Genomic DNA, 17044 nt, shown 5'->3' on the forward strand with positions numbered 1-17044 from the left:
ACTATGCCCAACATAACCGAAAAAAAATAAGATCAAGAGAAGTTAGCACTGGTCGTGCATATATCGATTTTATGTGATAAACAAGCGTATCTCTTCTAGGACTATATATAAAAACTGCATCTTTATATACGTCTTGTACAAAAGATAGGTGCGCGAAAACTCATCAAGAACCCACAAATTCTATATATGTTGTCAGTATATGAATGCCCAATTACGCGACTAGGGTAATCGCAGGCATTCTGCTTTATAAGATAGCCCTGAGGCTATCTTTGGTCTAAAGACCTTATACACAAATAAAAACCGAAGAACCTATGAGCTCATATGTTTAGAAGATGAACGACCGATTTGTGACTTCCCAAGTCGCATAAGTTTAAATAATTAATCAAGAATAGTCGAAACTGCTCTTTCATTTATTCTTTCTTTCTTAATTGAATATAACTAATGTAATGACTGTTCTATTTGACTGGTTATGTAATCTAAAGGGACACCTACTTTCTATATAAAGGGGGGCTATCCAAACTAAATAGAGGGACCAATAAAACTCTTGCAAAAAAAGAACTAATTAAACAAAGCTCTGACTGAACCACTATAATTTATTGTTTCATTTACATTTATAATGTTTTTATTTGCATACTTGCATATTATTCTCTGAGTATTCGCTACCCTAGTTGAATACTCGCAATTCTATACAAGGGTACTCTTGTTTATCTCGAATACTCACAATTTCAGGTTTTGTATATTTTCCTTTGACAACATTTAGTGCTAGAAGGAGGGGATTTCTAATAGTATTCTGTGATTTTGGAGGAAGATGATGGCTACAATCTAAAATAACAATATCAATGTCAATGAGACCACTGCTCTACCCAATAGCAGTGGAACTTTGGGTGCGAATCCCGTTATCGACACCATTTTTAGGGATATAGGACAAACCAACATCATCCCCCTAAATTTGTTCCCAGAATTCTCTAGAGTTGCAAGAGACACAACAAGTCCTATGGCAACTACATGTAATAATTTCCCACCAATTACACCAATTCATATCGCTGAGGGTATGCAATTAACTACCACACAGTATATAACAATACAAGAGCATATGTGAGCATTGCAAGTCAAATTCACAAGAATGCCACGCACACAAAACGTTCCCCATCCCCGTTAACCTTTCGATGCATAAAATGCTAATAATGAGGTACATAATCCTAATATTAAACGTTGTGGTGAAAGTGTTCACAGGTATCATGCAAGAAAGTAGTCAAATGAGCACAAGCCAGATGCTCATGATCTGAATCAATCACCCAAGGACCTTGCACGAGGAAAGGGACACGTCTGTTGGAATATATTATACCAGGATCTAGATTTACTACCATGTATGTTATTTAACATCCTAAATATGAATTTTTAAAACAATGTAAATAAACACATATAAAGTTTGAGAAACCTTACATTGGGTGCAGCGGAATATTAGTGGCTTTTTCCACTCAGATCTCTAACCCTTGTATCCTGTCTGTAGCAGAGTATCACCAAGATCTGAGCCCGAATGTCCTTCTTTTGATTCTGGATTCTTCACAGTCTTACACACTATGATTGAGATACCACTTGATGTGTGTGGGCACTCACTCTATCACTCAAGGTATGAAAATATGAAGAAGAAAAGAGAGGGGCTAGTTCGAATATAGGTATAGAATAGATGGCTCAATTTTTTCCTGAAGGCAAGAAATTTCATCATCTTTTAAATGTGAGCCATCACTATCTATTTATAGGCAACCACCTAGGTTTAGGTTAGGATTTATTAGGAATTAAAATAATGAAAAAATTAAGTGGAAATTCCATAAGAGTGGCTGGCCATAGTAATGGGGCCCTCTTTGGAATTTTTCCACTTTTGACAAATTTTTCCTTATTTTCTCAAAAATACTATTTTTTTAATTCTAACCATTTAAATGCCAAAATTATTTATTTAGTAATTAAAATTAATTATCAAATAAAATTGTCATATAATATATTTATTAATTGGACTTAATAAAGTCTCTTGATTAATAAATAAGACCTAGAATCTCTTTTCTTCACAATTAAGCCCTTGCTTAGTGAAAATTCACAAACTAGACATAGTCTAATTTTAGAATTATAATTGATTAATTAAAATCAATTATCTGAGTCTTACAAGCAGTATGGTCTCAACTAGTATGGGGACCATGGGCCTATACAACCGAGCTTCCAATAAGCAGAACTAGAATTTACCAAGTAAATTCCCTAACTTATTAATTCCTTATTGCATCCACCATAGAACTTGGAATTGCACTGTAACACCCTAACTAACATAGGCGTATTACGTGAGTTTTAAACATGCTGTGCAGCTCGTTGCTAATCAACGAGGTTTATAGAAAAACGTGATTAATTAAAATTTTTGCTTTTTAATTAAACTTATAAAATAATATTACAAAAGACTCGGGATCCCGATTATAAAATCATTTACAAAAGATTTAACTGTTTAACTGATACACAAAATAAATGTCGCCTAGCGACCAGTTACAAAAATCAGCCTCGCTGTCCCGAGGATCGTACGCTTCAGGCCTAACCGCCCCGACATGTACAATCTTCACAAGCTCGCTCACGGTCCATCAGCTTTAGCCTTGCCTTTACCTACACATAAATGTAGAACTGTGAGTCGACAGACTCAGTAAGAAAAGCATAATAATACTCATACATAATCCCGGTTATGATCAGACGCCCATACCCCTGATCATAACCCTAACTGCCGTGTCCAACACGATACTGAGTCCCGCTACTGCCGTGTCCAACACGGCATGCGAGCCACTACCGCCATGTCCAACATGGTACCGAGTTACGAACGTTCATAGGGACGGTACTATTGACAAGTATCCTCCCGATCGGTCGAACCGGTCATACTCCCGCCGCCGGTCATACTCCGGCACATGCAGACGGGATAGGTCAATAGTACGGAACCACCAACCAAGTGCCAGCCTGATCGGTCGAACCGGTCATACTCCGGCTGCTGGTCATACTCCAGCCTGTACCGACGTGGCAGGGTTGGATGGTTTGAAGCCAACATACATGACTAATGTAATCTAACAGGTTTCCTACATGCACGCTAAACATGTAATCTACATATGCATACTGTTATACTAATCTTACCTGGATTCTGAATTCAGGTGTGCGGCCAACTCCGACCGGAACTTTAGCCGAGCTACGGACATGTGCTCCTAAACCATAAAAATCACAACACTATAAGTGACACGCTAAATCACTTCCCGGGGACTTAAACTAGGAACTAAAAGTTTCCCTATCGATAAAAAGCATGGCAATACCCCCTAAAACATAAAAACGAGGAAAACACGGGTTCTGAAAATTCTCCAACCGTAGGATCGGTTCTGCAACCGAATTAGGTTCTGGGAATTACTGGACCCTCATCCGGAATTCCGGTTGCACAACCGGAATTCCGGTTCCTCGCAGGAATTTTTCAAAAATTCCTAACTCACTCAAATCAAGCCCATTTCATACCAAACCTTCCAGACCTGCTCTAAATACCCCAAAGAACATTTTCAAAGCATTAAAATAGCCCAGAAATTACAGATACGAAATATGCCATTAAAGCTCAAGCTTTGAGTTCTAAACTCAAACTTGAGCAAAACCACCTAGCATGCATTCAAACCAACTTAAATCCTCTTAAACTAGCATAATATAACCTCTGAAAACAAACAAAAACATTAACAACAATACAGCAACAGTTTCCCAACATTTTCTTCAAAAATTACATCTTTGAGCTAGAAAATCCAAACTTGAAACAAGGTAGCTTACATGCATTTCTAACAGCTTATTTAACCTCAATTTAACATGCTTACACCCCAGAAATTAATAACAAAACACAGCAATAACAACAGCCACAATTCATGCATGCATTACATCACATTTTCTTAAAACTCAAGAAAACACAAAGGGAAGTTACAAGTGATCAAACCTTGACTAGGATTACACAAAGAGGAGATGAAAATCACAAGATTTGAGCAGAAAAATCCCAGCCCTAGCAGCCTAAGCCTTGGCCGAAAAGAGAGAGAGAGCTTTGAGTGTGTGATTTTGAAATGTTCTTTCTAATTTTGACTAAGTGTAGAAATTGAGAGAAAAAGGATTTTTAAGGCATATAACACATTATTTCAGCCAAGTAACATTAAAATAAATATTAAATTTTCAAATAATAAGGTCACTAAAAGACAAAACACTAATGGGCAAAAAGACCATTTTGCCCCTCCATCTTAAAAACACATAAATCATACTAAAGGGGTATTTTTGGGAAATTCTAACTTCCCGGCCATTTCTGACATTCCCAATGTCTAATATACCGCCCCAAACTAATAACATACTAAGTTGTGATTTCTACTGAGCCAAACGCCGAGTTCCAAAATACCGGGCACTGGAAATGCAAAATATGAAAACTACTGAATGACATAACCATGCATTTCTGAATTCCATAAATAACAGTATAATAAATTATTTAAATAGCTATAAATAATTTCATAATTAATCATAATTAACTGAAAATTTCCAAATTAAACTAAGCGGGCTTTACAACTATCCCCCCCTTAAAAGGATTTCGTCCCCGAAATCTAACCTGAATAACTCTGGATATTGAGCTCTCATATCTGACTCTAGCTCCCAGGTGGCTTCCTCCACCTTACTGTTTCTCCAAAGAACCTTGACCAATGCTATGGTCTTATTCCGAAGGACTTTATCCTTTCTATCCAGGATCTGCACTGGCTGTTCCTCATAAGTCATGTTTGGCTGTAGCTCAAGACTCTCATAACTGAGTATATGAGAGGGATCTGAAACGTATTTTCTCAACATCGAGACATGGAATACGTTGTGAACTGCTGATAAGGCTGGAGGCAATGCTAACCGATATGCCACTTGACCTATCTTCTCGAGAATCTCGAAAGGTCCTGCAAATCTAGGGCATAACTTGCCTCTTTTCCCGAAACGTTTAATCCCCTTCATCGGAGATACCCGTAAAAACACATGTTCCCCTACTTGGAACTCAACATCTCTGCGTTTCGGATCTGCGTAACTCTTCTGTCTACTCTGTGAGGCAAGCATTCTAGCTTTTATCTTCTCTATCGCCTCATTGGTCCGTTGCACTGACTCTGGACCTAAGTATTTTCTCTCCCCTGTCTCATCCCAGTGGATGGGAGATCTACACTTCCTACCGTATAACAGTTCATAGGGAGCCATCCCTATCGTACTCTGGTAACTGTTGTTGTACGAAAATTCTATCAACGGTAGATACTTATTCCATGAGCCTTCAAAGTCCATAACACAGGCTCTCAACATGTCCTCCAATATCTGAATTGTCCTTTCGGACTGACCATCTGTCTGAGGATGGAATGTTGTACTAAATTTCAGCTTTGTACCCATTGCCCGTTGCAAACTTTGCCAAAATTTGGAGGTGAACTTCGGATCCCTGTCCGAAACTATAGACTTCGGTACTCCGTGAAGTCTCACTATCTCTCTGACATACAACTCTGCCAACTGATCCACTGTAAATGTTGTTCTAACCGGCAGAAAATGAGCAGATTTCGTAAATCGATCCACCACTACCCAGATGGAATCAAATAAACCCGTGGTCCTAGGTAACCCGACCACAAAATCCATCGTAATATCTTCCCATTTCCATTCTGGTAGGGTTAAAGGCTGCAACAACCCTGCTGGTCTCTGATGTTCAGCCTTAATCTGCTGACAAGTGAGGCATCTCGATACGAATTCTACCAAATTCTTCTTCATACCGCTCCACCAGAAGTACGGTTTCAAATCTTGGTACATCTTGGTGGTGCCGGGATGCAGAGAATACGGGGTAGAATGAGCCTCCTCAAAGATCTCATTTCTAAGTTCCACACTATTTGGAACACAAACTCTGGCTTTATATAAAAGCATCCCACTGTCTGACACTGAAAAGTCCTTGGCTTGACCAGCCAACACCTCATCTCGGATCTTCACTAACTCCGGATCTGTCATCTGAGCGACTTTTATTCTTTCCAATAGATCAGATTGCAGCGTTAAGTTGTGAAGCTGACCTACCACAAACTCAATGTTGGATCTAACCATATCCTCTGCTAGCTGAGGTGAGATCTGAACCATACTAGCTACTTGCCCGGGACCCTTTCTGCTCAGGGCATCGGCCACTACATTGGCTTTTCCGGGGTGATAGAGGATCTCACAATCGTAATCCTTCACTAATTCCAACCAACGCCTTTGTCTCGTATTCAAATCCTTCTGAGTAAAGAAATACTTGAGACTTTTATGGTCGGTATAGATCTCACACTTCTCCCTGTAAAGGTAATGCCGCCAAATCTTCAATGCAAAAACCACTGCGGCCAACTCTAGATCATGAGTCGAGTATCGCTGTTCATAATCCTTTAATTGACGGGAGGCATAAGCGATGACCCGATCGGCTTGCAACAATACACAACCCAAACCCTGTTTGGATGCGTCACAATAAACTACGAACTTCTCCTTGTCCGAAGGCAAAGCTAGCACTGGAGCGGTAATCAACCTCTATTTCAGCTCCTGAAAACTAGCTTCGCATTTATCTGACCAGATAAACCGCTGATTCTTCTTTGTAAGCTCGGTTAGGGGCATTGAAATTTTAGAGAACCCTTCGACGAACCTACAGTAGTACCCAGCTAAACCCAAGAAGCTTCTAATCTCTGTCACTGTCTTCGGTCTCGGCCAATCCCTGACGGATTCAATCTTCCCGGGATCCACCTTGATCCCATCTTTGCTCACAATGTCCCCTAGGAAGGACACCTGAGATAGCCAGAACTCACATTTCTTGAACTTGGCATAAAGCTTATGTTCTCGAAGCCGTTGCAGTACCATCTGAAGATGTAACTCATGCTCCTCTTCTGATTGAGAGTACACGAGGATGTCGTCGATAAACACAATCACACAGATATCGAGGAAATCCTTGAATACTCTATTCATCAAGTCCATGAATGCCGCAGGAGCATTGGTTAGTCCAAATGACATAACCAGAAATTCGTAATGTCCATACCTAGTGCGGAAAGCCGTCTTCGGAATGTCCTCCTCTCGGATTCTCAACTGATGATAACCCGAACGGAGATCAATCTTAGAAAAGACCGTCTTCCCCTGAAGCTGATCGAACAAATCATCGATCCTAGGTAATGGATATCTATTCTTCACCGTCAGCTTGTTCAATTCCCTGTAGTCGATGCACATCCTCATAGATCCATCCTTCTTCTTGACGAATAAAACCGGGGCTCCCCAGGGTGACGCACTGGGCCGAATGAACCCTATATCAAGCAACCCTTGGAGCTGAATCTTTAATTCCTTAAGTTCAGCTGGAGCCATTCTATACGGGGCTTTGGAAACCGGTTCCACCCCTAGTGCCAAGTCTATCACGAAGTCAATCTCTCGCTGAGGTGGTAACCTTGGAAGTTCTTCGGGAAAAACGTCCAAAAATTCCCGGACCACTTTAATGTCCTCTGGCCGAATGGTATCTGGCCGAGTGGTGTCCACCACCACGGCCAGAAACCCTATGCAACCGCCGTGCAACAATTCTCTAGCTGACATAGCCGAGATCACCGGGATCCGAGAACCCTGAACTGAACCAACAAACACAAATGGTTCTTCACTTTTCGGTTGGAAGACCACCATCTTCCTTTTACAATCAATGCTCGCCGAATATTTAGATAGGAAATCCATTCCTAAAATAATATCGAATTCGACTAAACTCATCTCTATCAGATCAGCACTTAACTCTCTACCATCTATCCTGATCGGCATAGACCTAATCCACCTATTGGAGATAACCAATTCTCCGCCAGGTAATAGGGTTCCAAACCCTGATTCATATCTATCATACGGTCTACCCAATTTACTAAAGACTCTGGCCGCCACATAAGAATGTGTAGCCCCAGAATCAAACAGCACTGAATATAGCGAGTTGTTAATAGAAAGCTGACATGTGACAACTGATGGGCTGGCATCTGCATCAGCCTGAGTGATAGCGAACACCCTGGCTGGAGTGGGTATCGCTGGAGCTCTCGGTGCCTCTGATCGGAGCTGGGGACAGTCCCTCTTGAAGTGGCTGGAGTGGGTATCTTTAGTCACGGATACTTTAGTCATAAGAATGATGATTTATAATTAGTCACAACTTTTTTACTTTTAATTTGTGACTAAAAATAAAAAAATTTGTAGTTTTATAACGCACTCAGTTCAGATTAGTATTAAATTTTAATTTCATAAAAATTTAGCTCAAAATACTATTTTGAAAACACAAAATTTAAAGTTTCATTTAAGTTCTTATTAAATGGGTGTACCGATGCAACCCTTAACTGTTTCGGTATCTATAAGAATTTTCTAGTCTAAATTTTTTCATAGTCGTGTACATTATAGTTATTTAAAACATCCTATAAAATTTTGAGAAATTCAGAATAATTTACAATATAGAATTCAATGTTTAAACCGTTTATTTCACACTCGTATAAAAAAAAAAAAGTCACGCGTACAACAAACTCTTTGACCACTATTTTTTATGTGTTAAATTTTATTTCTTAAAATTTTGCCGGATGGTTTCAATAACTATAACGTATACGACTATGAAAAAGATTACACTAAAAAATTCTTATAAATATCGAAACAGTTAGGAGTTGCATCAGTACACTCATTTTAAAAGAGTGTATTGTAGAATTTTCCAATATTATTTTACCCCATTAAAATATACTACTTTCTAATTCAATTAAAGACTGTCATTTTGTTCCCATGAACCATCCCCCACCGCCCCCAAGAAAAATAGACCAATGCTACATTATTTGGTTTTACTAAAAGGGTTATTCGTCAAATCTTATCAATAAGAAAAGGGAAACTTTTATGGTTTTTTTTTTTTTTTTTTTTTTTTGGTTTTTGTAAAGTTTACAAAGATCTCTAGTTTTTTTTAGAGAATAGATTTAAAAAAATGAGAAAAATACATTTTATGGTAATTAGTCACCTTATTATATTTTTTTTTTTCATATATATATTTTTTAAAATTTTTATAATTAATTATTATTATTTTATTTAATTTTTTTTGTCTTTTTAATTTTTCCAATAAAATAACTGTCTTAAAAGAAAAAAAAAAATCTCAATTTTTGTTATAAAAACCCATAAAATGACATAAGAAAAAGTCATCTATAGCTAGGCCCACTTTTTGCTTATGCACCAACTACTCATATGAAGTATATAGGCCCAAAATGGGTAACTGATTTGCCAAGCCCAAATAAAAGATATATGTGTAATTTACAAAATAATATAAAAAAAGAATAATTATAACGCACTATTTTCGGTAAGAAAATTACATTTTTACAGTTAATAGAATTTTTTTTTTTTTTTACATTTTTACAGTTTTTCGTAAAAACAACACGAAAACAACAAGAAAACTACATAAAAGTAACATGAAAGTAACATCTAAATAACATCAAAACAACAATAAAAAATAACATACATATAACAAAAAAATGAACAACAATTTAATATAAATACAACATAAAAATACAGTATTTGTTGTAAATAAAATCAAAAAATTCGTAAAAATGTTTAAAATTCTGTGAAACTGTATTTTTGTAATTTTTTTGTTGTTTTTGTATATTTGTGAAATTATCCCTATATAAAAATGGGCTCCATAAATTTAAAACAATTATATAAATAATCAAATATAATAAATTAATTAATAAAATGATAAAAATATATTTATTACATATTATTTTTTTAGAAAAATAAAGATAATAATTAAATTAAGTTATATAATTTTTTTAGTATTGCATATTATTATATTGTAACAAAAATGAATAAATATATTAGATCATTAAATATATACAATAGTATTTGATATATCGTATCACTAAAAATTAATATACTGTAGTAGTAAAATTATATACCACAAAAAAATTATAAAAATACTAAATTAATACTCAAAATATATATATATCGTACTAACAAAATTATATATACCACTATTAAATTATGTATACATACCAAAAATTTTATATATAATAAAATAAAAACTAAATATGATCTTAAATAAATGATATACAACAAAAATTATATATCATATAACAAAACATATATACTTACAATACAAAATAATATAATATTATTAAAAAATATATTGTATATACCATATTAACAAAATTATATACAAACTATAAAATAATTATATCATCTTTATATATAATAAATAAAAATTCACATGCAAGATCTAAAATAAAAGGATATAGTACTATACAATAAAACTTATATATCATATAACAAAAAATATATATACCTTACAATCAAAATATATATGCATATAATAACAATAAATAAAAATAAAAATATATAAGATGCTAATAAAATTATATATCATATCAACAAAAGTATAATAAAAAATAAAACTTAATATTATTTAAAAAAATGATTTATATATATAGTATAATAAAAAATACATATACTATTCACCAAAATATATATACTAACAATAATAATAAAAAAATATATATATTACTAATACATGTGTATACTATACTAACCAAATTATATACCACAATTAAAATATATATATATCATGACACTAAAATTATATATAATAAAATAGAAACTAATTAAATATTATTTTAAAAAATATATCACAAAATATATAAAAATAATAATTAAATATATGAAGCATGCTAATAAAATCATATACATATATTAAAATATTTATATTATGTAAACAAAATTATATACTACTATTATACATAGCAAAATAATTTGAATAATAATATACTATATACCAAAATAAAATATACTTTCATAATGTAGATAGCACTTCAGAATAGATTGAGGACAAGAGACAGGCTACTGGGATTTGGAACCATTGATGATTTTGTCTGCTTATTGTGTAACAGCCAAGAAATCTAATTCACACCTATTTATTTTATTGTTCTTTCTCACTTTCCTACCTACTGAAAATCAAAGAATGGCTGTATTGGTCAACATTTTCAAATTCAACAACAAAATTGGTGTGGTGAATGAAAGATCAAAGTACAGTAAATTTAAGAAAAAAAAGTAGTGTTGGCATGCCGCTTTGGCCAGTTTGGTTTACCACATTTGGAAGAATAAGAACAACAAATTATGGAATTCCAAGTGTGATAATGTACATATCATTCTGAATAGAGTAAAGGAGTTGTAAAACTCTGAATTAATTATGTAGTATATATGGCCCAAAAAAATTAGTTTAATTGATTCAACATGATGAGGTCTTTTTATTGAAGATGCTCATAGGTTGTAAATTAGTATATTGGAGTAATGAACTGATTCATAGAAAATATATATATATATATATATATATATATTGTACTACAACAAAATCTATATATATCAGCAACTTATAAAAACTAAAAAAACCGACATAACTTTCAAATAATTTGTTTCTAACAAAATTAATATACATATATACTATAATGTTTAAGTAATTTGATTATAATTCTAATAAAAATAAAATATGAAAAAAAAAATTATTGATTTTTTTTATGTAGCATAAGACAATATAAATAATAAATAATCTAAAAGAATCATTTTACTATAAATTTTGAACTGAAGATATTTACAAATATGGTCCTATAATTTATGGTAATTTACTATAATTTCCCAAAAAAAATTATATTTAATTACAAAATTTTGAATCAAGGGCATTTAACGGTTCATACCTCATAGTGTAAATTAATTAAGTTGAATATATATATGTATATATGCTATACGGAAATATTGCATTTATATCATCTATTTAATCATGTTGTGTACTATTGCAAAAACAACCAAAATGGTCTTTAAACTGTCAAACTCTCACTTGCTAAAAATAAATAAAAAAAAAATTAAAGTCAAGAAGACAATAACTTAATTTTATTAGTAGCACTAAATATTTATATTGTACACAAAAGATGTAAATAAATTATTAATTAATCTATAGTATTAATGTTGTTAATAATACTCCAATAGAAGCTGATATTATCATCTGGGAATAATAGCATGTTTTCACCCAAAAAATGTGAATCTGAATCAAGTACTGATGATTGTAATAATAATCCAGAAGAGAAAACGTCGTCGTTTTCATCAAGTAGTACTCTATGCTTCTTCGTAGCTGGAATATTATTATTAAGCTGATCTGATATAGATGATGATGACGTGGATGATGATGATGGTGATGATGATGAGGTAATTCCTTGATCTTGATGATGATGATGATGGGATTGGGATAATAATATTTCAGTAGTAGTACTATTTGGTGCTGATTCAGATAATAATAATTCTTTGGAATAATAATAATAATCATTTGAATTATTATTATTATTATTCATATATTTTGGTGGTGATGATCTTGTGTGTACTACTTTTTTATTAGTAGTAGTATTGTTGTTGTTGTTGTGATTGGGCTGATGATGATGATCTATTGTGATGATTTTTTCCATGTACTTTACTTGGACTTCCATTTTAACCTTCATGCTCTTTTGTTTCCTCAAACAAATTAATACACTAATTAATATATATACTTCAAATCAATTATTCATATATATAAAGAAAGATTATTATTTATTAATTATAATATAAATTGTTATTTTTACATCATTTATATATAATTATAATATGGTCAAAAATTTATGGTTATATATAGAAAAAGATCTATAGATGCAGTCTTTTTTGTATTTTCTACATATATATATAATTTTAATGTTAATTTTTTATATGATAATATATATTGTTGTAAATTTTTAAAAAATTTAAAATAATTTAATACATGCACTAAAATAAAGTTTAAATAATTTGTTCCATGTTTAATTCTTTTATTATATACTTATTTGAAATAGAGAACAACACTTTTTTTTATTGTAATTTATTTTAAAAAAATTTAAAATTAAAAGTCTCTAGATGTTGAAAATGAGTGCACGGTAGAAATATCAATAATTTTAGATATTAAAATATTTGTTAAAACGTTTTCAATACAGCCATTAATTTCAATTATATATTCACAATGATCGATTATAAAAGAATCACCAAGTATATACTGTAGAATTATATTCACAAAACTTGATATTTATTGTATCTTCTGCTACATATTTTATTTTTTATTTTTTATTTTTTATTTTTAGTGTATACAAACTACTTCTCTATTAATAATATATATATATATATGTATAATATATACCTGAAGGTGGTGGCTAAGTCGGCTTTGCACTTGCTTCTGCATCTCTAGGGCTTCATTTAGCTGAGCAGCACTACATATATATAAATATATATAGCATTAATTTTTATTTCAAAACAAATGATAATAATTATAAATATATATATATATTATTATAAAGAATGATGTAACATAAGGACTCACGATGTTGCAGTGAAATTTGGCAGCATTTCTGAAATGTTTTTCTTCTCAAACTTATTCCCTCCTGTAGTACATACACATTTGGAGCCAAATACATATACATATAAATTAATATTAGTTTTAGATGATAGGCTCAAACAATAAAAAACTAGCTATAACCTTTTTTTTTATCTCAAAATTATTTATAAGAATGCATATAATTAATAGAGTACTACGTACTAATCATTTTCTACACGTGGAAGTTCTTTCTAACTGTTAAAAATTAAAAATAAATATATTTCACACTTACTGTTATTCGATTCTGGAATAAAGTTTGCCATCCTATACTTCTGAAATAATAACAATGAGATAATTAATATACGTTCAATAATATCACAATAATACTTTGTTTATTTGGTTGAAATAATAATATTAATAAATATATGTAATCACTATACTTTATACTATCCTTTTTTAAAGAGGTGAGATTTGAAAAAATTAATGAACCCCAACATACAAAAAATGGTTTTGGTAGGTTTTTTACTTTTTGGTTAAGCTTTTTTAATTAGTAGTGTATCTTAATAATCCAAAACACTATTATTTTTTCATTATTTTATAAAATTAATTTATAGTTAATAAATTCAAATTATAAAAGATTATTAAAATCATTAATATTAGTAACTAAGTAAAGAGTATAATTAGAGAAAAACAATTAAAATGACTCTATTTTAACTTTTAATTAGTTATAATAGTTAAAAGAATAAAATAAGAAATAGTATTGAAAATGCTCTTAGCCGAAAAACCTAAATTAAGCATGTAGTGATGATGATGATGATGTCTTTTTTCCAAATATTGGAATTAACGGTAGCTAGTACCATCAAGTACAAATAATGTTGTATTATATAAATATATATATATACGTATATAATTGGAATTGAAGGTATAATGTTTTCTAGAGAAATGCTAGCTAATAATTATTAAATATTATATTAGTATGGTATGTCAAATAGTAATGCTTATATTTCCAAAACAAATTACCACCTAATATAATCTACTACTTCCATATAATAAGAGAAAAAAAACCCTACTTTGTATATTTTCCGTACGTACGTACGTAATTGCAAAAGCTTTTTTATTTTAACAAAAGGAAAAAATTATTTTAATTATATTGATTTCTAGATCAAGAATAAAGTAAATTGATCATAATACATATGTGTGTATCAACTGTAGTAATATACTGTTATATATACACATATTATACATACATATATACATATGTACGCATATAGAAATTTTGGTGAATGGAATAATTTTTATACACAAAACGACACACGGTAATATATATATGAGTTGATTAATTCCTAACTAGTACAAACATATACATACACATATATAAATATACAGTATATATATTATAGAAAAAGAGAGAGAACCTGTAAGTGACTTTTAACATGGTAAATGGTCAACCCAGAAACCCCCATAGCCTTCAATATACCCTTCGGTGTTGCCCCTGTATTATATGCATGAAATAGTCATACATACATATATATTATAAGACACATATAAATACACATATATATCATATATAATATATATATATATACTAACTGTCAGGACCGCCAAGCTTAGTGACAGCGTTAACAAAGCGATCATGGAGATCTTGTGTCCAACGAAGACGTTCTTTCCCATCTGATGAAGATGATGACCCATTATTATCATTATTATTCCAACCCATATTCTCTACATACATATATTAATTTCAACTATACATAATATATATACATGGAAACCCTAGCTATACCAATATATATATAAATAAATTAATAATAACCTAGCTAATATACACAAATATGTGATTATCTCATATAAATTACAGCTCAAAACAAATTTCATATTAAAAAATAATAAATTAATTAAATTATAAAACAGTTGCGATATACACTATGGTATTTGTGTATATGTTGTGTAATTGTAGATACGTAATTTAGATGCCAAGATTTGTCTTTAGCTGTCGGAGTAAACCAAGTTAACTAATACTTATTTTATATATATTACTCAAAAAAATTACCATTAATAATATTAGTAATAACAATCTTAAATCTTTGTCAATAAATATTACAACAAAGAATAATTACCTGTCATAATTAAGAAGAATAGTCTTTAAATACAATTATTGTTAATATATTTTCTAAACTCAAATTTATACATTTTTGTAATTATATATAGTTTGAGGAAATTTTGATTTATTTTCTATGTTATTTCGATTGGAACTAGGAAAGAGAAAGATCAATTATATCTGTAGCTAGCTAATAAGTTATGATGACTACAAACAAAATTGTGAATATAAAGGGTTCGAAACTAAATAATTAAAAATTCTAAGCCGACCCAACTGGTTCATGTTTTTATATTTATACAAGAGACAATTAAAGTAAAACAAATTTATTATTACTAGATATATAAATAAATAAAATTTTATTTGATTATTAAATATATTGACCAATACTACAAAAAAATTTATTTTTAGTCACAAAAAAATTTGTGACTAAAAGTAAAAAAATTGTGATTAATTATAAATTATTATTCTTACATTGTAATTAAAAAGTTCGTAACTAGAAGTATTATTAGTCACAATAATCACAATTTGTTGTGACTAAATGTGTTTTTAGTCACAATATTATAAGTAAAATTAATTAGCGACAACTTGTATTCAAATACTATATTTTAATCACAATATAATTTTTTGTTGGGATTAAAAATCACATCTAGTCATAAAAAGTTTATAGTGACTAAAAAGATTTCATTCTTTTTTAATTTGTAGTACAGATAATTATATATAATTGATACATCATTAATTTAGATACACGTTAAATATAAATTTCACGCAAAAAGTGATAATATATATTGGCATTATTGATATATCGATCATTAATCTTTATAGGAATCAGATCACTTTATTTGTAATTTTTCTATTATTATATTCATGTATTAAAAAAAAATTGAAAAGGTGACATTGCAATATATTAATTATTTGAAAGTCCATATTATGTCCCTTTCAAAAAAAAAATCCATATTATGTGAAAATTAATTATTCATTAGTGGAGGAGCGCGCATGATTAGGGTGAACTAAGGTGTTTGGCTATTAATTAGCCCAATTATAAATTAAAAAATGTTTATTATCAACACATTGTTAAATATTTTAAGCACACATTTTGACTTATACGGATACTTCTTAAATAGTTTAAAGCTATGATTTAGCTTTACATTAAATAAGCTCTTTAACTTTCTACCTTCCGAAAAATTTGGCACACCTATTATGACTTTTACTAGGGCATTTAAAAATTCTTTTGTCATAGGGTTGTTATTATAGGTGACTTTATGTTAATTTGGGTCTTAGACAAAATTAAAAATTGGAGCCCAATGAAAATGTGAGGCTATTCGGGTTTTAACTCTCAATCTCTTACTTGGTAAACTAATCAAATTATCACTAGGCTACAACACATATTTGACATTATTTATTTTATTACTAACTATATTTTATTTTGTTTTCAAAATAGGGCATGAGCGGTGCGGGGCCTATAAGGCGGCCGCCTCCTTCGTCTCACCTCAGGGGCGCCAGCCTTGATAGGTGGTGTGGATTATGACCAATATTTTTTTTTTCAAATTAACTTG

The 17044-nt window shown here is 31.1% G+C and overlaps 1 protein-coding gene across 1 annotated transcript; it reads right to left on the minus strand.

Moving 5' to 3' along the window:
- Positions 1-14489: 14489 nt before the first annotated feature.
- On the minus strand, positions 14490-15133 carry LOC133029124 (myb family transcription factor PHL7-like). The gene is made up of 2 exons (XM_061101596.1): positions 14984-15133; positions 14490-14885 (listed from the first exon to the last, which is right to left on the minus strand). The coding sequence occupies exons 1-2, from the start codon at positions 15123-15125 to the stop codon at positions 14788-14790; spliced, it is 240 nt and encodes a 79-aa protein (XP_060957579.1). The 5' UTR covers positions 15126-15133; the 3' UTR covers positions 14490-14787.
- Positions 15134-17044: the final 1911 nt, after the last annotated feature.

The sequence above is a fragment of the Cannabis sativa genome, chromosome 7, assembly GCF_029168945.1.
Source record: "Cannabis sativa cultivar Pink pepper isolate KNU-18-1 chromosome 7, ASM2916894v1, whole genome shotgun sequence".
Classification (NCBI taxonomy): domain Eukaryota; kingdom Viridiplantae; phylum Streptophyta; class Magnoliopsida; order Rosales; family Cannabaceae; genus Cannabis; species Cannabis sativa.

Excerpts from the sequence above, each read along its gene's own strand:
- LOC133029124 (XM_061101596.1), bottom strand. The coding sequence starts at position 15,125 with ATGTATGTAGAGAATATGGGTTGGAATAATAATGATAATAATGGGTCA. Across the intron at positions 14,886-14,983 it reads TAAGCTTGGCGGTCCTGACA|GGGCAACACCGAAGGGTATA; the intron begins GTTAGTATATAT and ends CATATAATACAG.